The sequence below is a fragment of the Mytilus edulis genome, chromosome 8 (assembly GCF_963676685.1).
Source record: "Mytilus edulis chromosome 8, xbMytEdul2.2, whole genome shotgun sequence".
Classification (NCBI taxonomy): Eukaryota; Metazoa; Mollusca; class Bivalvia; order Mytilida; family Mytilidae; genus Mytilus; species Mytilus edulis.
The window spans coordinates 10,290,131-10,315,095 of NC_092351.1; the positions used below are offsets into that span (position 1 = coordinate 10,290,131).

At 30.1% G+C, this 24,965-nt stretch overlaps 3 protein-coding genes across 4 annotated transcripts in view; 1 reads left to right on the forward strand and 2 right to left on the reverse strand.

Moving 5' to 3' along the window:
* LOC139484770 (glutarate-semialdehyde dehydrogenase-like) overlaps positions 1–24,965 on the reverse strand; it is a 70,492-nt gene that overhangs the window by 39,421 nt on the left and 6,106 nt on the right. The window lies entirely within an intron of this gene.
* The window catches only part of LOC139484769 (chloride anion exchanger-like), a 74,759-nt gene that overhangs the window by 21,362 nt on the left and 28,432 nt on the right, over positions 1–24,965 (forward strand). The gene's annotated exons all lie outside the window — the stretch shown is intronic.
* Positions 10,180–24,319, reverse strand: LOC139484771 (general transcription factor II-I-like). The gene is made up of 15 exons (XM_071268703.1): positions 23,774–24,319; positions 22,745–22,871; positions 22,245–22,417; positions 21,041–21,188; positions 20,789–20,890; positions 19,262–19,430; positions 18,751–18,782; positions 18,182–18,226; positions 17,730–17,768; positions 17,110–17,148; positions 16,438–16,479; positions 15,542–15,583; positions 14,134–14,175; positions 13,095–13,181; positions 10,180–12,224 (listed from the first exon to the last, which is right to left on the reverse strand). Exons 1-15 carry the CDS (start codon positions 23,888–23,890, stop codon positions 12,088–12,090), a joined length of 1,341 nt encoding a protein of 446 aa, XP_071124804.1. The 5' UTR covers positions 23,891–24,319; the 3' UTR covers positions 10,180–12,087.

Genomic DNA, 24,965 nt, shown 5'->3' on the forward strand with positions numbered 1-24,965 from the left:
ATTGATGAAATCTATGATCTCTGCAGAGTTGTCTTATTGTATGGATTATTCATTGTTGAAGGCCAGATAATATATAATTGATGAAATCCATCATCTTGTGGAGAGTTGTCTTATTGTAAGGATCATTCAGTGTTGAAGGCCAGATAACGTATAATTAATGAAATCCATCATCTCTGGTGGAGAGGTATCTTATTGTAATGATTATTCATTGTTGAAGGCCAGATAACATATAATTGATGTAATCTACGATCTCTGGTGGAAAGTGGTCTTCTTGTTAGTATTACTCATTGTTTAAAGGCCAGATAACGTATAGTTAATGAAATCCATCATCTCTGGTGGAGGGTTGTCTTATTGTTAGTTTTATTCATTGTTGAAGGCTAGATAACATATAATTAATGAAATCCGCGATCTCTTGTTGAAAGTTATCTTACTGTAATGATTATTCATTGTTGAAGGCTAGATAACGTATAATTGATGAAATCTACGATCTCTGGTGGAAAGTTGTCTTATTGTTAGTTTTATTCATTGTTGAAGGCTAGATAACATATAATTGATGATATCTATGATCTCTGCAGAGTTGTCTTATTGTATGGTCAATATTAATCATCCATGTAATTTGCTCTATGGGATATTTGCAGAATTTCAACGGAGGCAATTTCTTGGCATGGCAAAGTTTGCTAACTGTGAACTAACACTGAACTTCTGTATACATGTATAAAATTGAGAATGGAAATGGAGAATGTGCCAAAGCGACAACAACCCGAACATAGAGCAGACAACAGCAGAAGGTCACCAATGGGTTTTCAATGTAGCGAGAAACTCCCGCACCCGTCGGAGGCGTCCTTCAGCTGGCCCCTAAACAAATATGCATACTAGTTCAGTGATAATGGACGTCATACTAAACTCCGAATTCTACACAAGAAACTAACATTAAAAAAATCATACAAGACTAACAAAGGCCATGCAAAGACTCCTGACTTGAGAAACACGCAAAATTGCGGCGGGGTTAAACATGTTTATGAGATCTCAACCCTCCCCTATACCTCTAGCCAATGTAGAAAAAACAATCAAAAAATTGTATGTTATACTTGTATGTATTGTTAATATAAGATAATGTCTTCAACTTTTGAAGCATTGAGCATTGAGGACCCAAAATTCCAAAAAAGTTGTGCCAAATACGGCTAAGGTAATCTACTCCTGGGGTAAGAAAATCCTTAGTTTTTCGAATAATTCAAAGTTTTGTAAACAGAAAATTTATAAAAATGACCATATAATTGATATTCATGTCAACACCGAAGTGTTGACTACTGGGCTGGTGATACCCTCGGGGACGAAAGCCAGATAACATTACGATCTCTGGTGGAAAGTTGTCTTCTTGTTAGTTTTATTTATTGTTGAAGGCAAAATGATATATAATTGATGAAATAGAGTTATCTTAATGACAGTATTATTCATTGTTTAAGGCCAGATAACGTATAATTGATGAAAACCACGATCTTTTGTGGAGATTGTCTCATTGTAAGGATTGTTCATTGTTGAAGGCCAGATAACATATAATTGATGAAATTCACGATGTCTTGAGAGTTGTCTTATTGTTAATGTTATTCATTGTTGAAGGCCAGATAACATATAATTGATGAAATCTATGATCTCTGCAGAGTTGTCTTATTGTATGGATTATTAATTGTTGAAGGCCAGATAACATATAATTGATGAAATCCATCATCTTGTGGAGAGTTGTCTTATTGTAAGGATCATTCAGTGCTGAAGGCCAGATAACGTATAATTAATGAAATCCATCATCTCTGGTGGAGAGGTATCTTATTGTAATGATCATTCATTGTTGAAGATAACATATAATTAATGAAATCCGCGATCTCTTGTTGAAAGTTATCTTATTGTAATGATTATTCATTTTTGAAGGCCAGATAACGTATAATTGATGAAATCTACGATCTCTTGTGGACAGTTGTCTTCTTGTTAGTTTTCTTTATTGTGGAAGGCAAAATGATATATAATTGATGAAATAGAGTTATCTTATCATTGTAAGTATTATTCATTGTTGAAGGCCAGATAACGTATAATTGATGAAAGCCACGATCTTTTGTGGAGATTGTCTCATTGTATGGATTGTTCATTGTTGAAGGCCAGATAACATATAATTGATGAAATTCACGATCTCTTGAGAGTTGTCTTATTGTTAATGTTATTCATTGTTGAAGGCCAGATAACATATAATTGATGAAATCTATGATCTCTGCAGAGTTGTCTTATTGTATGGATTATTCATTGTTGAAGGCCAGATAACATATAATTGATGAAATCCATCATCTTGTGGAGAGTTGTCTTATTGTAAGGATCATTCAGTGCTGAAGGCCAGATAACGTATAATTAATGAAATCCATCATCTCTGGTGGAGAGGTATCTTATTGTAATGATCATTCATTGTTGAAGATAACATATAATTAATGAAATCCGCGATCTCTTGTTGAAAGTTATCTTATTGTAATGATTATTCATTTTTGAAGGCCAGATAACGTATAATTGATGAAATCTACGATCTCTTGTGGACAGTTGTCTTCTTGTTAGTTTTCTTTATTGTGGAAGGCAAAATGATATATAATTGATGAAATAGAGTTATCTTATCATTGTAAGTATTATTCATTGTTGAAGGCCAGATAACGTATAATTGATGAAAGCCACGATCTTTTGTGGAGATTGTCTCATTGTATGGATTGTTCATTGTTGAAGGCCAGATAACATATAATTGATGAAATTCACGATCTCTTGAGAGTTGTCTTATTGTTAATGTTATTCATTGTTGAAGGCCAGATAACATATAATTGATGAAATCTATGATCTCTGCAGAGTTGTCTTATTGTATGGATTATTCATTGTTGAAGGCCAGATAACATATAATTGATGAAATCCATCATCTTGTGGAGAGTTGTCTTATTGTAAGGATCATTCAGTGCTGAAGGCCAGATAACGTATAATTAATGAAATCCATCATCTCTGGTGGAGAGGTATCTTATTGTAATGATCATTCATTGTTGAAGATAACATATAATTAATGAAATCCGCGATCTCTTGTTGAAAGTTATCTTATTGTAATGATTATTCATTTTTGAAGGCCAGATAACGTATAATTGATGAAATCTACGATCTCTTGTGGACAGTTGTCTTCTTGTTAGTTTTCTTTATTGTGGAAGGCAAAATGATATATAATTGATGAAATAGAGTTATCTTATCATTGTAAGTATTATTCATTGTTGAAGGCCAGATAACGTATAATTGATGAAAGCCACGATCTTTTGTGGAGATTGTCTCATTGTATGGATTGTTCATTGTTGAAGGCCAGATAACATATAATTGATGAAATTCACGATCTCTTGAGAGTTGTCTTATTGTTAATGTTATTCATTGTTGAAGGCCAGATAACATATAATTGATGAAATCTATGATCTCTGCAGAGTTGTCTTATTGTATGGATTATTCATTGTTGAAGGCCAGATAACATATAATTGATGAAATCCATCATCTTGTGGAGAGTTGTCTTATTGTAAGGATCATTCAGTGCTGAAGGCCAGATAACGTATAATTAATGAAATCCATCATCTCTGGTGGAGAGGTATCTTATTGTAATGATCATTCATTGTTGAAGGCTAGATAACATATAATTAATGAAATCCGCGATCTCTTGTTGAAAGTTATCTTACTGTAATGATTATTCATTGTTGAAGGCCAGATAACGTATGATTGATGAAATCTACGATCTCTTGTGGACAGTTGTCTTCTTGTTAGTTTATTTATTGTTGAAGGCAAAATGATATATAATTGATGAAATAGAGTTATCTTATTGTAAGTATTATTCATTGTTGAAGGCCAGATAACGTATAATTGATGAAAACCACGATCTTTTGTGGAGATTGTCTCATTGTATGGATTGTTCATTGTTGAAGGCCAGATAACATATAATTGATGAAATTCACGATCTCTTGAGAGTTGTCTTATTGTCAGTTTTATTCATTGTTGAAGGCCAGATAACATATAATTGATGAAAACCACGATCTTTTGTGGAGGTTGTCTCATTGTAAGGATTGTTCATTGTTGAAGGCCAGATAACATATAATTGATGAAATTCACGATCTCTTGAGAGTTGTCTTATTGTTAATGTTATTCATTGTTGAAGGCCAGATAACATATAATTGATGAAATCTATGATCTCTGCAGAGTTGTCTTATTGTATGGATTATTCATTGTTGAAGGCCAGATAACATATAATTGATGAAATCCATCATCTTGTGGAGAGTTGTCTTATTGTAAGGATCATTCAGTGCTGAAGGCCATATAACGTATAATTAATGAAATCCATCATCTCTGGTGGAGAGGTATCTTATTGTAATGATCATTCATTGTTGAAGATAACATATAATTAATGAAATCCGCGATCTCTTGTTGAAAGTTATCTTATTGTAATGATTATTCATTGTTGAAGGCCAGATAACGTATAATTGATGAAATCTACGATCTCTTGTGGACAGTTGTCTTCTTGTTAGTTTTATTTATTGTTGAAGGCAAAATGATATATAATTGATGAAATAGAGTTATCTTATTGTAAGTATTATTCATTGTTGAAGGCCAGATAACGTATAATTGATGAAAACCACGATCTTTTGTGGAGATTGTCTCATTGTATGGATTGTTCATTGTTGAAGGCCAGATAACATATAATTGATGAAATTCACGATCTCTTGAGAGTTGTCTTATTGTTAATGTTATTCATTGTTGAAGGCCAGATAACATATAATTGATGAAATCTATGATCTCTGCAGAGTTGTCTTATTGTATGGATTATTCATTGTTGAAGGCCAGATAACATATAATTGATGAAATCCATCATCTTGTGGAGAGTTGTCTTATTGTAAGGATCATTCAGTGCTGAAGGCCAGATAACGTATAATTAATGAAATCCATCATCTCTGGTGGAGAGGTATCTTATTGTAATGATTATTCATTGTTGAAGGCTAGATAACATATAATTAATGAAATCCGCTATCTCTTGTTGAAAGTTATCTTACTGTAATGATTATTTATTGTTGAAGGCCAGATAACATATAATTAATGAAATCTAAGATCGCTGGTGGAAAGTTGTCTTCTTGTTAGTTTTATTTATTGTTGAAGGCAAAATGATATATAATTGACGAAATAGAGTTATCTTATTGTAAGTATTATTCATTGTTGAAGGACAGATAACGTATAATTGATAAAAACCACGATCTTTTGTGGAGATTGTCTCATTGTAAGGATGGTTCATTGTTGAAGGTCATATTACATATAATTGATCAAATCCACAATCTCTGGAAAGTTGTCTTATTATTAGTGTTATTCATTGTTGAAGGCCAGATAACATATAATTGATGAAATCTATGATCTCTGCAGAGTTGTCTTATTGTATGGATTATTCATTGTTGAAGGCCAGATAACATATAATTGATGAAATCCATCATCTTGTGGAGAGTTGTCTTATTGTAAGGATCAATCAGTGCTGAAGGCCAGATAACGTATAATTAATGAAATCCATCATCTCTGGTGGAGAGGTATCTTATTGTAATGATCATTCATTGTTGAAGATAACATATAATTAATGAAATCCGCGATCTCTTGTTGAAAGTTATCTTATTGTAATGATTATTCATTTTTGAAGGCCAGATAACGTATAATTGATGAAATCTACGATCTCTTGTGGACAGTTGTCTTCTTGTTAGTTTTCTTTATTGTGGAAGGCAAAATGATATATAATTGATGAAATAGAGTTATCTTATCATTGTAAGTATTATTCATTGTTGAAGGCCAGATAACGTATAATTGATGAAAGCCACGATCTTTTGTGGAGATTGTCTCATTGTATGGATTGTTCATTGTTGAAGGCCAGATAACATATAATTGATGAAATTCACGATCTCTTGAGAGTTGTCTTATTGTTAATGTTATTCATTGTTGAAGGCCAGATAACATATAATTGATGAAATCTATGATCTCTGCAGAGTTGTCTTATTGTATGGATTATTCATTGTTGAAGGCCAGATAACATATAATTGATGAAATCCATCATCTTGTGGAGAGTTGTCTTATTGTAAGGATCATTCAGTGCTGAAGGCCAGATAACGTATAATTAATGAAATCCATCATCTCTGGTGGAGAGGTATCTTATTGTAATGATCATTCATTGTTGAAGATAACATATAATTAATGAAATCCGCGATCTCTTGTTGAAAGTTATCTTATTGTAATGATTATTCATTTTTGAAGGCCAGATAACGTATAATTGATGAAATCTACGATCTCTTGTGGACAGTTGTCTTCTTGTTAGTTTTCTTTATTGTGGAAGGCAAAATGATATATAATTGATGAAATAGAGTTATCTTATCATTGTAAGTATTATTCATTGTTGAAGGCCAGATAACGTATAATTGATGAAAGCCACGATCTTTTGTGGAGATTGTCTCATTGTATGGATTGTTCATTGTTGAAGGCCAGATAACATATAATTGATGAAATTCACGATCTCTTGAGAGTTGTCTTATTGTTAATGTTATTCATTGTTGAAGGCCAGATAACATATAATTGATGAAATCTATGATCTCTGCAGAGTTGTCTTATTGTATGGATTATTCATTGTTGAAGGCCAGATAACATATAATTGATGAAATCCATCATCTTGTGGAGAGTTGTCTTATTGTAAGGATCATTCAGTGCTGAAGGCCAGATAACGTATAATTAATGAAATCCATCATCTCTGGTGGAGAGGTATCTTATTGTAATGATCATTCATTGTTGAAGGCTAGATAACATATAATTAATGAAATCCGCGATCTCTTGTTGAAAGTTATCTTACTGTAATGATTATTCATTGTTGAAGGCCAGATAACGTATGATTGATGAAATCTACGATCTCTTGTGGACAGTTGTCTTCTTGTTAGTTTATTTATTGTTGAAGGCAAAATGATATATAATTGATGAAATAGAGTTATCTTATTGTAAGTATTATTCATTGTTGAAGGCCAGATAACGTATAATTGATGAAAACCACGATCTTTTGTGGAGATTGTCTCATTGTATGGATTGTTCATTGTTGAAGGCCAGATAACATATAATTGATGAAATTCACGATCTCTTGAGAGTTGTCTTATTGTCAGTTTTATTCATTGTTGAAGGCCAGATAACATATAATTGATGAAAACCACGATCTTTTGTGGAGGTTGTCTCATTGTAAGGATTGTTCATTGTTGAAGGCCAGATAACATATAATTGATGAAATTCACGATCTCTTGAGAGTTGTCTTATTGTTAATGTTATTCATTGTTGAAGGCCAGATAACATATAATTGATGAAATCTATGATCTCTGCAGAGTTGTCTTATTGTATGGATTATTCATTGTTGAAGGCCAGATAACATATAATTGATGAAATCCATCATCTTGTGGAGAGTTGTCTTATTGTAAGGATCATTCAGTGCTGAAGGCCATATAACGTATAATTAATGAAATCCATCATCTCTGGTGGAGAGGTATCTTATTGTAATGATCATTCATTGTTGAAGATAACATATAATTAATGAAATCCGCGATCTCTTGTTGAAAGTTATCTTATTGTAATGATTATTCATTGTTGAAGGCCAGATAACGTATAATTGATGAAATCTACGATCTCTTGTGGACAGTTGTCTTCTTGTTAGTTTTATTTATTGTTGAAGGCAAAATGATATATAATTGATGAAATAGAGTTATCTTATTGTAAGTATTATTCATTGTTGAAGGCCAGATAACGTATAATTGATGAAAACCACGATCTTTTGTGGAGATTGTCTCATTGTATGGATTGTTCATTGTTGAAGGCCAGATAACATATAATTGATGAAATTCACGATCTCTTGAGAGTTGTCTTATTGTTAATGTTATTCATTGTTGAAGGCCAGATAACATATAATTGATGAAATCTATGATCTCTGCAGAGTTGTCTTATTGTATGGATTATTCATTGTTGAAGGCCAGATAACATATAATTGATGAAATCCATCATCTTGTGGAGAGTTGTCTTATTGTAAGGATCATTCAGTGCTGAAGGCCAGATAACGTATAATTAATGAAATCCATCATCTCTGGTGGAGAGGTATCTTATTGTAATGATCATTCATTGTTGAAGGCTAGATAACATATAATTAATGAAATCCGCGATCTCTTGTTGAAAGTTATCTTACTGTAATGATTATTCATTGTTGAAGGCCAGATAACGTATAATTGATGAAATCTACGATCTCTTGTGGACAGTTGTCTTCTTGTTAGTTTTATTTATTGTTGAAGGCAAAATGATATATAATTGATGAAATAGAGTTATCTTATTGTAAGTATTATTTATTGTTGAAGGCCAGATAACGTATAATTGATGAAAACCACGATCTTTTGTGGAGATTGTCTCATTGTATGGATTGTTCATTGTTGAAGGCCAGATAACATATAATTGATGAAATTCACGATCTCTTGAGAGTTGTCTTATTGTTAGTTTTATTCATTGTTGAAGGCCAGATAACATATAATTGATGAAATCTATGATCTCTGCAGAGTTGTCTTATTGTATGGATTATTCATTGTTGAAGGCCAGATAACATATAATTGATGAAATCCATCATCTTGTGGAGAGTTGTCTTATTGTAAGGATCATTCAGTGCTGAAGGCCAGATAACGTATAATTAATGAAATCCATCATCTCTGGTGGAGAGGTATCTTATTGTAATGATTATTCATTGTTGAAGGCTAGATAACATATAATTAATGAAATCCGCTATCTCTTGTTGAAAGTTATCTTACTGTAATGATTATTTATTGTTGAAGGCCAGATAACATATAATTAATGAAATCTAAGATCGCTGGTGGAAAGTTGTCTTCTTGTTAGTTTTATTTATTGTTGAAGGCAAAATGATATATAATTGACGAAATAGAGTTATCTTATTGTAAGTATTATTCATTGTTGAAGGACAGATAACGTATAATTGATAAAAACCACGATCTTTTGTGGAGATTGTCTCATTGTAAGGATGGTTCATTGTTGAAGGTCATATTACATATAATTGATCAAATCCACAATCTCTGGAAAGTTGTCTTATTATTAGTGTTATTCATTGTTGAAGGCCAGATAACGTATAATTGATGTAATCTACGATCTCTGGTGGAAAGTTGTCTTATTGTTAGTATTATTCATTGTTGAAGGCCAGATAATATACAATTGATGAAATCCATCATCTCGTGTAGAGTTGTCTTATTGTAAGGATCATTCAGTGCCGAAGGCCAGATAACGTATAATTAATGAAATCAATAATCTCTGGTGGAGAGGTATCTTATTGTAATGATTATTCATTGTTGAAGGCCAGATAACATATAACTGATGAAATCTACAATTTCTGGTGGAAAGTTGTCTTCTTGTTAGTATTATTCATTGTTGAAGGCCAGATAACGTATAGTTTATGAAATCCATCATCTCTGGTGGAGAGTTGTCTTATTGTTAGTTTTATTCATTGTTGAAGGCTAGATAACATATAATTAATGAAATCTACGATCTCTTGTGGAAAGTTGTCTTCTTGTTAGTTTTATTTATTGTTGAAGGCAAAATTAGATATAATTGATGAAATAGAGTTATCTTATTGTAAGTATTATTCATTGTTGAAGGCCAGATAACGTATAATTGATGAAAACCACGATCTTTTGTGGAGATTGTCTCATTGTATGGATTGTTCATTGTTGAAGGCCAGATAACATATAATTGATGAAATTCACCTTAAAAAGAAATCAACCAACATAGCTTTATAGATATTTTTGTTTAATATACACATTTAAATATAATGTAAAATTACTACAACCACAGGAGTACAATAGACCAAGAATTCAGATTTATTTATGTCTATTACATGATGTTACTTGTCAAAAGAATTCATGTTAAAATCAAAACTGTTTGATGTTCAAATATAGTATTTAAAGTAAAGTAAAATTAAACTAAATTAATCTTTATTAAATAATAAAAATTTAACTTGTATGGTAAATAATGAAGCAGTGTCATAAATTACACATTTTTTTTTATAAAAATAGCATAACTGACATGCTTTTAAAAGAATTATTGTTTTGTAAAAGTGGAACCAAAGTACAAATTAAATGAATAGTTTTCTAGGTTCCAATACATAAATTGTGTTATTTCTTAAAAAATATTGTCATGGTTTTGTGAACTACCAATTCAGTTCATCCTCTTTTTTGCTTACTTAGACCATGACAAGATTTTGTGAGGTAAATTAATCTTGCCTAAATATAATCAAATTACCCTTTAATGATAAAAAAAGTACTAGATTGGTTAAATTGTAACTTTATTAGACCTCTGCTTTCCTTTGCCTTTAATTGGAATTATAACAGCAAAATTATAGTGAAAAATAGATTTTTTTTTAATAGGACAACTGTTTTTAATAACTTGCGTAAACGTATGTTAAAGGTATTTCAGAATTTATCTGCAAAAAATTCAACTCATTGTATTGATTAAAATTAGTACAATCTGTATGATTCTTAATTGATGCTACTTTGACATGGATAAGATTTTCTGTATTATGAAAAACTAATTTATCCTTCCATACCGTGTGTTCAATTTATTCAAATAATGAACTTGCCCTTGTTCACTTTGGATGTCCAATTAACTATTGACTTTATACAGAATTTCATCTTTTCAAAGGAGTATTTTTAACAAATAGTAAACCTATTCATAGCAAAAATATACTGGAAAATCTCATTCTATTACATCAATGATACTGTCATAAAATCTCATTCTATTACATCAATGGTACTGTCATAAAATCTCATTCTATTACATCAATGATACTGTCATAAAATCTCATTCTATTACATCAATGATACTGTCATAAAATCTCATTCTATTACATCAATGGTACTGTCATAAAATCTCATTCTATTACATCAATGATACTGTCATAAAATCTCATTCTATTACATCAATGATACTGTCATAAAATCTCATTCTATTACATCAATGATACTGTCATAAAATCTCATTCTATTACATCAATGATACTGTCATAAAATCTCATTCTATTACATCAATGATACTGTCATAAAATCTCATTCTATTACATCAATGATACTGTCATAAAATCTCATTCTATTACATCAATGGTACTGTCATAAAATCTCATTCTATTACATCAATGATACTGTCATAAAATCTCATTCTATTACATCAATGATACTGTCATAAAATCTCATTCTATTACATCAATGATACTGTCATAAAATCTCATTCTATTACATCAATGGTACTGTCATAAAATCTCATTCTATTACTTCAATGGTACTGTCATAAGGTACTGTCATAAATTACCTTTGGGTGAACTATGGTATGGCAAACATTGAATTCCATCACAAAATCTTGTTTCACACTAAAGTGATTATTTTGCTTATTTGTTCACCCCAAAAATTGGAATAATGAAAATAAAATTTTGTAAACATACATCATTATTATACAGTATTACTTATTTAAAGAGGCAGAAGCTACGATTTCTTTTTAAAAAAATAGTTTCCATTTCTTTAAAAGAATATAATTAGTTAGACTACAAGTTGGTCTCTTAATTACATAAGGTTCTCACCATGAAAATTCATTTTTTAGTTGCAGAATTCAATCCATTATTTCCCATAATTTATGTCTGTCCATATTCATATAATGAAGACAGACCAAACAAGTACTCATGCCTAGATAGATGATTCAGAACTAGAATCTGGCTGTTAAATATTAGATTGAGAATAAAAATCATAAATCATTATTGTAATTGTTTCAAATTACCATCACACATGATTGTGAAACAGGCAAAAGCATTTTAACTGTTAATTAAGTTTTCCAGATACCTAAAATGATATGAATCTTATATATTTTCATTCATATTTTTAGTACTTTTATTTCAAATCTTTCACCAAAAAAAAATTTCATAGCTACTGCCTTTTTTAAATAATCATTACAAATATAAAAATTAATTCTAAATTAATTTTACAAAGACACATTATTTTTAATGTTTGTTTGAGGCTCCCATGTTGGTTTAGTAAAGCCTTCCCATTTGATCAGGGCTTCTGTTTTCCCTTTTCTCACACGGGTTTTCAACACATTTTCGATGGCAAACAGTTCATCTGAGGATAAAAGAAATTATAAATTATTATCAAGAAAAGACAAATATAAATAACAAGGCAAACAGGTTAAAAAAATAACTTAATGGTTATTTATTGTATTAAACTTTTATTCATATACTTGTTTTAGAGAAAACTCATATATATTTTTTAATATAAAATTCTAAATTATTATCTTCCATCAGGTATTTGTTCTGAGATTCACAGACCACAGTATGCATGATATCCCAAGTAAAAAAAGTGTTTTCAATGCCTGCTTTTGTTAATTGTTTGTCAATGTAAATATGCTAGATGTCAGTATCAGAAGGTTATCACAGACTTTAATTAGAAGACCTGTTTTCCAGATTGAGATTCAGATTCAAAATTTTATTATAGTATCACCACATACAAACATAACATATTGACATAGTAACATATAAAACATATAAAACATTTGCATTGTATGCACCAATCAAAAAAGATTTATGAGAGACTGTTTAAGACAAGTTTATATATACATACATTTAAATACATAACATCATATAAAATGAACACAATTCAAACTAAAACAATTTTCTTTCTTCATAGAACTATTGATATAAAATACTATTTCTTTGTATTAAAATACTGTTGCAGGTTTTGGCAACTATATGCGAAACATTTTCATTCTTAAATAAAAATATAAATTTTTCATTATCTGATAAAAGATTAAAATGTTCATCAAAATTTAAAGCTTCGTTTATCATTATTTGTCTTTTATTTTTTCAGAGGAGAAGATTTTTTAAAGTTACCAAACATGATGAACTAATTCAGTAAAATTGTCTTTAAAGGGCAATAACTCTATAAGAAGACATTTGTTAAGTAAAATTAATTTAAAACTAAAAAGATAAAAACCTTCTGTAGGGTTAACCAACTCTTGTGTTGATTCATCTAATAAGAGAGGACTTAACATCTCCACATCTTCTGATGATAACTCTGCACCTATATGAAGATGTAACAATTAATATTATATTTATACATCATAATGAATAGATATATATTTATTGTAATCAAATGGACCAACTGAGATACTTATCCAGCAGCCACTTTCATATTCATTTTAAATTTATAATTTTCAAGAGTTATTTAATTCTAAACCTGCATGGCTTAAGGAAAATTGCTACATTTCAAAATAAAAGCTTTTCATAATAATGTTATATTGATAGAGGATAAATAAGGGATTGACAAGAATGTGTCCATAGTACACAGATGCCCCACTCGCACTATTATTTCCTTGTTCAGTGGACAGTGAAATTGGGGTCAAAACGCTAATTTTGCATTAAAATTAGAAAGATCATATCATAGGGAACATGTGTGCTAAGTTTCAAGTTGATTGGACTTCAACTTCATCAAAAACTACCGTAACCAAACACTTTAACCTGATGAACGAATGGACGGACGGACGGACGAACGAACGGACGAATGAACGGACGCACAGACCAGAAAACATACTGCCCCTCTACTATTGTAGGTGGGGCATAAAAAAGAAGTAAATTATTCTTACAGAAATATTTGTAAGTCATAATAGGAAATAGACAAAAATTGAGATGGGTTAGAGGGAGGGATTGAAAAACAATTTTAAGTATAGATGTTCTATTAAAGCTTTAAAAGAAAAAAGAATGTGTCCATAGTGCACAGATGCCCCACTCACACTATCATTTTCTATGTTCAGTGGACTGTGAAATTGGGGGTCAAAACTCTAATTTAGCATTAAAATTAAAAAGATAATATCATAGGGAACATGTTTACTAAGTTTCAAGTTGATTGGACCTCAACTTCATCAAAAACTACCTTGACCAAAAAATTTAACCTGACATGGGACAGACCGACAGACCAGAAAACATAATGCCCCTCTTCTATCGTAGGTGGGACATGGAAATATTCTAAACAATACCTCTTTGACTTTCCACTGGTTTTTGCTTTTCTTTTTTTCCTTCTGAAAATATATATTATTCATTAGACCAAGAATCTCATAATTTTTTTGCAAATATGTAGAGAAGCTTTGGAATACAACATATTTGCTGTATAAGGTGGTACCCAACACCATATAAAATTGGCTTATTTGTTTTCATAAAATTTGGGCAAAATATCTACTTTGACATGTTGATAAAAATATAAAAATTTTGAGGAATTTGAACCACACAATTTACGGTAATAATTTGACTGGTTTGGTAGCAGTTTGACAAACACTAATTTTGATCATTGAGAAGCTTAATTTCTCTCAACTAATAGTAAGTGATTAAAATGTTCAGCTAATTTTTTAAAGAGTTATCTCCCTGTAGTGTTGGGTACCACACTAAACCAATGGCAAGTTTAAATTTCATCTAATTTAAAATAAAATAAAAGATGTCTCATGTCAGATATCTTAAACAATCTAGTTTTTACAAAAACCTTATAAACTTTATAAGATACCCTATATACAGTATATCTACTTTAGTGTTTTTGGGTTGTTTTTTTTGCCTATCCCCTGTCCCATGTGTGTTTTTCTTGAAAAGCCCTTATATACTTTATAGTATCAACTTTAATAAATACTATTTCTTGGCATCTCTATAAATACTAAAAACTATATATATAGCCGATAGCCCAGCAATACTGGTGGACCCCGATTTTATTAGTATAAATATAATTGATAAACACAATATACATAAAGCATTTAACTATCAATGCATAATAAATTTATATTTCATTCAAGAATTTACTACATTATTAATAAGTAAATTGTGTTCAAAAATATTTTACTCTGTCATCAACGATCTCGCTGGCCAGGAAAAACCAACAAAAACGAGTTAACTTGGTCAAACTCCATTTAACATGTAGTCAAAAAGACTACATTTTAAATAAAGTGGAAAATGTCGGAAACCTGTGTCCAAACCCCAATGTTCGGAGGAACGTCTCGAGAGTTTTACTTGGACAGTAAATAAAATAATTATTGGTACATCATAAAGTAATAAATTAACTTTCTCTTTAGTAAAATATATAAATCCTACTAAATACAAAATAGAGTAAAACATTTAATTGAAAAAGAACTTTATTTCACTGTTGTCCAGTCTGATGCTTGGCTAGAAGTGACCAATAAGGGAAATATTTCCACTTATCACGTGATATAAATATATCATACGTGTACTACAAAGTTCCCGTATCAATAGTATTCACTAGTACCGTTAGTACAGTAATTTCCCACTATACTATCGAACCGTGGGAAATTATAAAGATAGTTTTATATTACATCTTATATACATTTTTTAATCTTTAAAGAACCACATATCCTAAACAGTTTTAAAAGTGAAAATCCTCAATCTCACCTCCATTGCTTTTCTTATATTCTTTTTTTCTTTTGTTTACATCTGAAAATATTTAGTTTTGTTTATATAATTTTAAGTGCAACAATGACACAGACATATGTATATATATATATATATAATGTATAATGTATAATGACTCTAAATAACAGCCCAACAATGTGTATTGGTATTTATATTGATTTTGTTATCAATAAATTAAAAGCAAACTTAATATTAATATTATATACATATGCACATTTATGGATCTACAATCAGTCTTTACCTGTTTCTTGGCGTTGCACAAGGTCATGTTTTTCTGTGACTGTTTATGACGTCTTGACACTAAATCCATTGGATGTTGGATGTGTAATGATTGATAATTTAGTCTTAGATGCATGATTTTTTTATTAGTTGTTAGTGGCTTTGAACTAGCTGTCTGTAACTGTGAGTACTATCAGATCTGTACATAGTCTTTATGTTGTTGGAATGTATAAGTAGTCAGCCACATCCACTCTGTGTATTTGTTAGATGTATTTCTATTTGTATCCATATGATCGGAGTTAAGCCTTTTTCAACTGATTTTTATAGTTTATTCTTATGTTGTACTGTTACACCAATGACCCAGGTTAGGGGAGGGTTGGGATTAGGGCCTTTTAAAGCTGACTATATGCTGGATGGATTTTGCTCATTGTTGAAGTCCATACAGTGACCTACAGTTGGTAATTTTTGTGTAATTTAGTCTCTTGTGAAGAGTTGTCTCATTGGCAATCACACCACATCTTCTTTAATTATATAATATGAAGCTAAGCATCATTTAAAATTGAAAAAAAATATCACATCTGCTTTATAGCAGAGGATCAACTCAAAGATGTAATATTTTGTTTCAACTGTTTCAGTATTAAAAAAATATAGCTTACCAGTGCTACATCCTGGTTTTTCAAATACTTTACTTTTGCTAACTGTAAAAAATATAAACAAAACAACATATTATTTAATAAGCGTTTCCAATTTGAAAGTTAATAATTTTGATTATCTGTTCTTTGATAAATAGGACTATATAGTATAAGATAATATGTTGTATGTATTCAGATAGTTAACAGCAACTGGTTGTGGGGTAAGACTCAATGTTCAAGATCTTTTGTTTTGAATGAAGAGATGTAACATTGGCAATCATACTACATCTTATCAATCGCCAAATTGCTTTATATTGTGGCTTGCAGCTGATATTTAAATATATCAATATGCAGAAGACCTGATAATTGTTTATTGAATTTGATTTCTTAAGCACTTAAGTTTCTAGGTCAAATCACACTGTTTTTGATGATTTAAGCCGTCTGCAAAGAAGTGAAAACTCTGGCTGTAGCATTGTGACATCCATTTTAAATAACGATGGCTGAAACATTGTGACATCACTATTAAACTCTGGCTAAGATGTAACAAACACGATACAGGATTTTCCTAAGCTGAGCAGGGTGATATCAGCATAGGGAAGTCGGATAAGAAATTATATACAACATATATCCTTTTTTTCTACTTCATATATACCAGTCAAACATTAATTTGTCACTAGTTCAGATTTTATACAATACCTCCATTGCTCTCTCTTTCTAGGTTTCTTTTTTTCACATCTGAAATCATAAATTACTTCTGAGACAGAAAAATAGAAAAGTATATTTCTTCAGTTAATTCTCAGTAATGTAATCTTTTTGTCTTGAAAAACTGATAACCATTAAAAATTATAAAAAAATGTGCAAAAATACAAAGATGATCTTGAAACTAAGTATAGAAACCTATATGCATAGATATGAGTAGAGACTTTGAATTGTATGAATTGTATATCAATGATAACTCATGTGTATTTGATTTAAATGTGTCATAAGAGCTTGTGGAATTTGTCATAAAAGGGCAATAACTCCTTTTTAGGCTTTATATTGGAAATTTGGTAATGTTGATTTATTTTAATATTTTATTTAGCTTATAATTTTCTCTGTTAATAGTTCCTCTCATTATATTCAAGATACTAGTAATCAACAACTAAAAAAATTGTTAATATCAACCTTAAAGAAGCTTGGGTTAATTAATATATATATTTATCTGAAAATTTAACACTATTATAGATCTCAAGCTGCTGCTGATTTTTATGAATTACTGTTAGGCTTTCTGTTCATGTTTTTTTTTTAATTTTAGATTTTAACTGATTATACAATACCTCCTTTACTCTTTCCTTTTGATTTTCTTTTTTCTACATCTGAAATCAAAAAAATACTTTTGAGACAAAAGAAAATTAGGAAAGTTCTCAGTATTGTATTTCTTCTCAAATATAAACCTTGCTGTATAAAATTTAATCTACAAATACCCTGTCAGATTTGCTATAAATAATTTTTAGAAACATAGGTCAAAATCTGCATATTAACCCTATGTTCTATGGCTATCTTAGTTAGTTGGCTGGTTCATAAGATATATTTATAAAACTAGACAATCTAAAGGTGATTTAATTCAAATTTTGGTTCAATTTAGCCCAGTAGTTTCAAAGGAGAAGATTTTTGTAAAACTTAACATACAACAACAGATGACAACAGATGTTGTCGACCAACTGATGACAGACCTGAGATGTTACTTTAGGTCAGAGAGGGTTATCTGAAAATTAAAAGTATAAATTACCTTCCCCTGATATTGATGCTTTATTTTCAACAGTGTCTCCATTTGCTGAAAATCAATTAAATATATTAATCTTGATTGTTATTAATAATTTATGATTCAATTGAAAAATATGTAATTTGTTTTCTCTTTTTAATATTTTTTTTTGAAGAACATTGAAAACTAGTTTTTTTAAGTGTTTTTTTTTTTTTTTTTTTTGCCTTGATGTTACCTGATTTCATTCAATTTTATATAATATGTATTTCATGGTCTCAAAACATGAATGAACAGTTCTAAATAATGTGGTCTTTTGGGCAGTAAATAATGCAGTTTATTGGACTCAGCTATTTCAATAACATTGAAACCAAATTGCAAACTGACAAGCAAAAACAAATAAAATATACAAAAAATTATGTCTGACAGTCTTATGAACATTTAACATTTTTTATTTTGGTATCTAGCAATCCTTAAAAAATTTGAAGACTATTTAGAGAATATTGATGATTTCATATAAAAATGGTAGATTTGTTTTCCTAGGGGCCAATTAAATAGCCTTATTATACCTTCTTCTTTGATATATAATCATTACTTACAATTCACAACATCTTCTGTTATTTCTTTATTCCTATGAAAGCAAAACATAATAAAACAAGTGTCCAAATTTTGCAATGACTTAATTTTGATCACTGTCAATTGTATATATTATTTGTTCATTGTTTTGAAAATTAACAAAGTTGTTAGGTTTCATTTAAATAGGTTTTGCAATATGTTAAGTGACTTTTTAAGATTGGCAATCCTTTTTTTTACCATTTTAATATGTTCTAAGCCATTAATTTCTATTTCTTTTTACAAAATAAATACTAGCAATCAATACTTTAAAAAAAACTCTTAACAAAATGTACTTTTATTTTGAATATAAAAACACACGACAATATCAATAAAACTTAAGTGCTTAAGAACTGTAAAATTCATATCATCATAAAATATAACTGTACATTAACTTGTTATATAAATGTTCAAGAAATCATGTTAAAAGCTCACTCTACGCTTTGTGTTAAGTGAACTCAAAATATGAGTTTTATAGAAGTTATATTTATTTAATACCTGATCTGAAATTTCATCTCTGTTTTCAACAACTCCTTCAGAGTCTCTTTTCCATATGATGATGGGTCTTTCAAGGTAATGCCCTCTGGCAATCCTTCAACTTCTACCAATATATTCCCTGCTGTAATTTCCTTGTACGGAACTGTGGTTGCCAATTTAGTTGAAATGGCTAAAGTAGAATATAAGAATAACATTTATAATTTTGTTTATTTTATTATATATTTTCGATTTATAATATAATTTGGGTTTTTTTTTATTTCAAAAGTAACATTTCCTGATCCAATCAAGCTTTCACACATATCTGTTTGAAGATTTTGAAAATAGATTAATACATGATTTATTTTTGTTAACTGAAACCCCAACTAATTTGAATATCTTGTACAAATATCAAGCATTTATTGTTAAGTCTTTAGTGTTTTTTCTCTTTCTTATTTTCCACTAAATTTTTGGTAATTGTTCTTAGTGTCTTATTTCTATTTTCTCTAATTCTTCGGCAATTTATCCCTTTCCCAACCCATTGATTATCAAAATTTAATCAACGTGTGGTTCATTTGATCTCAGTACTTCATTGGTCGAAATATAATTATGACGTCACATTTTCTTGCTTTCCCTAGAATTCTCTATTGTGACGTCATGAAAAAAGGCGACCATGCCTGATGACGTCTTATATAAAGAACACAATTTTTTGCAGAACATTGTAAAGAAAGTATCCATTTTGACTAAATTTCGAGAAACAGATTCCACCACTATATCTCGACAGTTAAATTTTAAATATTTAAAACACTCGGCAAGCCTCGTGTTTTAAATTTGAAAATTTAACTGTCTCGAGTGGATAAATATCGTATTACACTCGATGCAGTGGTAGAATCTATATATCTCATCTTGTATTTGATTTTACGTTTTTATCTTTTTCTTAAATGTACTTATGTCGACTAGCTATCACTTGATGTATTATGTTTTTTTTTTCATGTGATATAATACATTTTGTTTGCCTCTGCTTTTACTCTTATGATGTTTCAATATATGTAACAATAAATGACAACCACTGAACAACATGCTCTTGACTTATAACAGGTGCATGTAAATTGCAGTAGGTTACAATTGGTTGGTTTCTACAAATGCTGAGTACATGTATATAAATGTTTGTTCAAATATTTTTTTCAACTAAGCTATTTGAGGAGTGATCACTATTATAGTATTTTTTTATTTATTTATTTTTGGTGTTTTAATGCCTCTTTTAAGCACCCCTTTTGGGCTATTTCCTGGCGGTCAGTTTTTAGTGGTGGATGAAGCTGTAGTACCCAGAGAAAACCATCGACCTTCGATAGAAAAACTGATTATCTTAGTCAATTGAGATTGGAGTCAAGTTCCCAGCATAAGTGAGATTCAAACTCACATTAACCTCAGTGCTGACTGGCTTCACTGTTATAGTATAAATGAACTCAAAAATACATCAACAGAGAGTCATATTCTTTTTATTAAACACCTAAAATTTGTAAAACTTTTGACTGTATCTAACTTACATACCCCAAGCTGCATTAAAATGCTTTCTTACAAGCTGTCTTAGCTCTTTCTTTTCTTCTTCATTGCAGATAGTTTGATCAGGTTTTGTAGCTTTAATTTTTTTTCCTAAAATAAATTACCTACATTGTAATAAAAAAATAAACATAAAGTGTGATCCATTAGGTCACAGGTACATATTATTGATATTTCAAACTAGGTAAGGTCAAAATATTACTTATAAATCGAAAAAAATATGATAAATGTAATAAATTTTACCTGAAACGAACAAAATAAATTTCTCTTGCAGGTCAAAATCAAAAAATGGGGCAGCATCTTGTGTACCAAAGAAATCAGGTGCTGCCTCCTTCTCCCTATCACAGCCTAATCCACAAACTGCATATCCAATGGAATCCAAAGTTTGACACTGAAAATACATGTATAAATCAGTAAAGTTTATGATCATTGGGATAGAATTAAAATGAATATCTGAGGCCTTTTCATTCATTAATGATGGATTATTGCCTTTTTGGGGGGTTGGTGGGGTGGGGGTTGAAAAAAAATACTTTGGCATTGCTGACATAACTGAAAATAAATACAACAAATTTAGTATACCAAAGAGGTTCTGTTCCCAAATCTATACAGGACAACACAGTAAAATGGCTGTGTTACAGTAAAACATTTTTAACAAAATCTTACCAAGAAGAAATCTTGTTTCACCCAATAGTTTTGTTGTGAAGGTTCTGTTCCCAAATCTATACAGGACAACACAGTAAAATGGCTGTGTTACAGTAAAACATTTTTAACAAAATCTTACCAAGAAGAAATCTTGTTTCACCCAATAGTTTTGTTGTGAAAATAAGTTTCATACAACAAAGGATTAACCTCAATGTAAAAAATAATTGTGATATTCAAGTTTGCATTTTTACTTGTACCTATATATATAGATTTGCAAAATTTAAAATCAACTTAAGTGAATTAAGCTATTATTAAAAGAGGTTTGATAATTCAAAACCTTATAATTATTTTAATTTACTGATCTACTCTGAGATAGTTGCAATCTATGTAAAACATACCTTTGACCTAAATAGAATTCCATCTCTCTCTAACTTCTATTTGCCTTAATCAAATGGAATGACACATATTACCACAACACATTGGATGGCAATTTTGAATTAGGGTGGATTGACTTTTTTGGTTCTAGAGTTATGTCCCTTTTTAACTTAATATGCCAGCATGCTATATGCATGGATACATTCTCAATTTATTAAATAACACAACTCATTCAGCTAATCCATATTTTCAATTGTGTAAGTGTTTCTGTTAAATTTTTGATAAATTTAGCAGCTTGTTATAATCAGACTATCTATTTTATTAGGATTACTAATAATAACAGTTAATATTATACAGTTGAAATCGATAGGCAACACAGAACAAAATGGTACCCTTATAATTGCTGAAGGTTAAAATAATTAACACTTACAGCCTGGCCAATAATGTTAAGCTGTGCTGATATCACAGCCTCCCTAGGCTTTCCTTTATAGGGATCAAGCCTAATCTGCTGTGCATCTTCCCTGAAGACCTCCTTTTCTCTCTCGTCTAATTTTCCCCACTCATTTGCAATATGTTTGCAATATGTGGGACCATCCATTGTTCCTGAAATAAATAAACAAGTCCTTTCAGTTCAGAATTAAGATGTCAAATTATTAGATACATAATTATGTGCAGACAAGTTTTGTTTTTAGCCATTAATAAATGCAATTTGTCTGTTATTTTTATGTTCCGTTAAATATGTTTAGTAAATTTATAAGTGTAAAAGTTGGTTCTACTGGGGAAAAAATGTGTTTCTTGCAATGCTGCTAAAATTATATATATGGTTTAACAAAAAATGTAAACGTCTAAAATAATCATCTTCAAACTGCATGGCATTATTATGTTCAAAGCCAAAAAACAATATAAAAAACAAAGAAACTAAAAACAAACCCCTTTTAACTGTTTTAGCAAACAAGGCATAGGAATTGGTCCCTGTTGTTATTGCTGCCTTTCTTTTCATAGGTTTACCCTCTCCATTTTCTCGTCTTTCTTTGGCATTTCTATTGCCAATCCATTCCTTAAATATTTTTAAACTGAATTCACATTGACCGGAAGTAATAAGGTAGATACAGTATATAATTAATAAACTAAGAAACTAATTTTGAAAGATGAATCTTATGACAATTGAATAAGAATGGAAACGGGGAATAAGCAAATACATGTAACGGATAAGATACTCATATATATGTTAATTTTTTACATGAAATATTATACAATGTGAACAAATAAAGTTTTCACTTAGTGAAATGTGAATAACTCTTAAATAGTGAAAAACATATACTTAATTATTTTACAAATTACAGGCTGTCACAAAAAACTTTTTTTTGGGTAAATTTAAAATTGATGATTAGTTATAAATACTGCCATTAATAGTTGTTATTCTTTGACCAATAAGCGCATTTAAAAATAAGCTGTATTAAAATTGATTGACTATTCATGAGAGAGAAATATGATTGTCTGTTCAGTATAATCCAAACAAATGGCTAACCATTGTTGTCATTTGTGTTTTTACTAACTAACCATTATTCTAAATATAAAGTAAATATATAAATCATGAAAAAAATGAAACAAAAAATAGTCTTAAAAAACTGAAAAGCTAAATTATCTGGAAAAAAAGGAAATTGCACTTTTGTAATTTGCTACATACTTATCTTGAAGAAACAGGTTTTAAAGTACATTAAAGCATATAATTACACACTACTTTGTGAACAAATGATATTTTAAAAATAAAATGATTGGTAGATTTCATTTTGTTTGATCAGCTGTAACTTTTTTTTTCTGAAGATTTTCTCTCTTACTATTTTCAAAATGCCTCAAAAGGCAAATTGTGTTAAAAATAATCTAAATTAGCATATCTAATTGATGCATTAATCATAAAAGACTGCCTGAAAGAATTATGTATAAAATTCTAGTATTTACCTTGACCCTCTCTGTTGAAATTGCCAAAGAATTGGCAACTTCCTCTATCTCATCCTTACATCTTTTTCCGGCATACTTCATTCCCCCTTTCCAGGCTTCCTCCAACTTCACATTCATATTATGTGAATAATCTTCTCTTGATCTCTTCTAAAATAGATGCATTTACTAAGTAAAACTTTATGATATTAAATAAAAGATGTTTGGAGTTTGCGTTTATTAAAATACTTGTCTTAGTAAGAGTAAAAAGAGCTGCATCACAAAATGTTCTGTCTAATGTAAACTTTAATTATTGCATAAAGTCACAAAAAGAATACAACACAATGGGTGCCACATGTGCCACATGTAGAGCAAGAATTATGCTTACCCTTCTGGAGCACCATCTGAGGTCCCCCAGTTTTTGGTGGGGGTTTGTGTTTCTCAGTCTTTAGTTTTTCTATGTTGTGTTTCGTGAAGTATTGTTTGTCTGTCTCTTTTTAAACCATGGCATTGTTGTACATTGTACAAAAATGTGATTCACATGGAAGGTTAATGAGCTGTAAAGCTGAGGTTTTACCCACCATTTTTCTCATGCAGATAATGCTAACCCAAGTCATTAATAATTGTTTCACAATTTATATTTTTCACAGATTTTATTTCCAGTTTCAACTTTTGATCTGTTCTTTGTATGAATATGAATCTGACAAGACACTGAACCTGAAGCAATCATCATTCCATCCTTTAGATTTTGATGTTTTTGTTTTTAACCTTGTTATAAGATTTGATGCACTTTTTGCAATATAGGATCAGATTAATAAAAATGTACTGTCACGGTGTCACCTTGCAATAGTGAACAAGAATGTTCAAAAAAAGTCTCTGCATCTTGGTCTTAAGTGCAAAGCAGGGCCAATATTCATTAGATTTTGATGTTTTTGTTAACTCCAAATATTTCATCAATATTGATCCAGTTGTTAAGGAGGAGTTGTGCTTAAGAGACTTGATGCCACATATTGCTATATTTAAATTAAGTACCAGTTCAATTATCTCCTTGAAAAAATTCTGACAAGAATTATTCTCAAACCAGTTTAATATAACTGATTCATATAATTATTCCACTGTAGGCTTGACCTTCAACCAGTTAAATATATATACAAAGTGGTGGTGTGATCTTCATTTCCTGTGAAACTGGTGCTAGGGTGCATCATATGATTGCAGT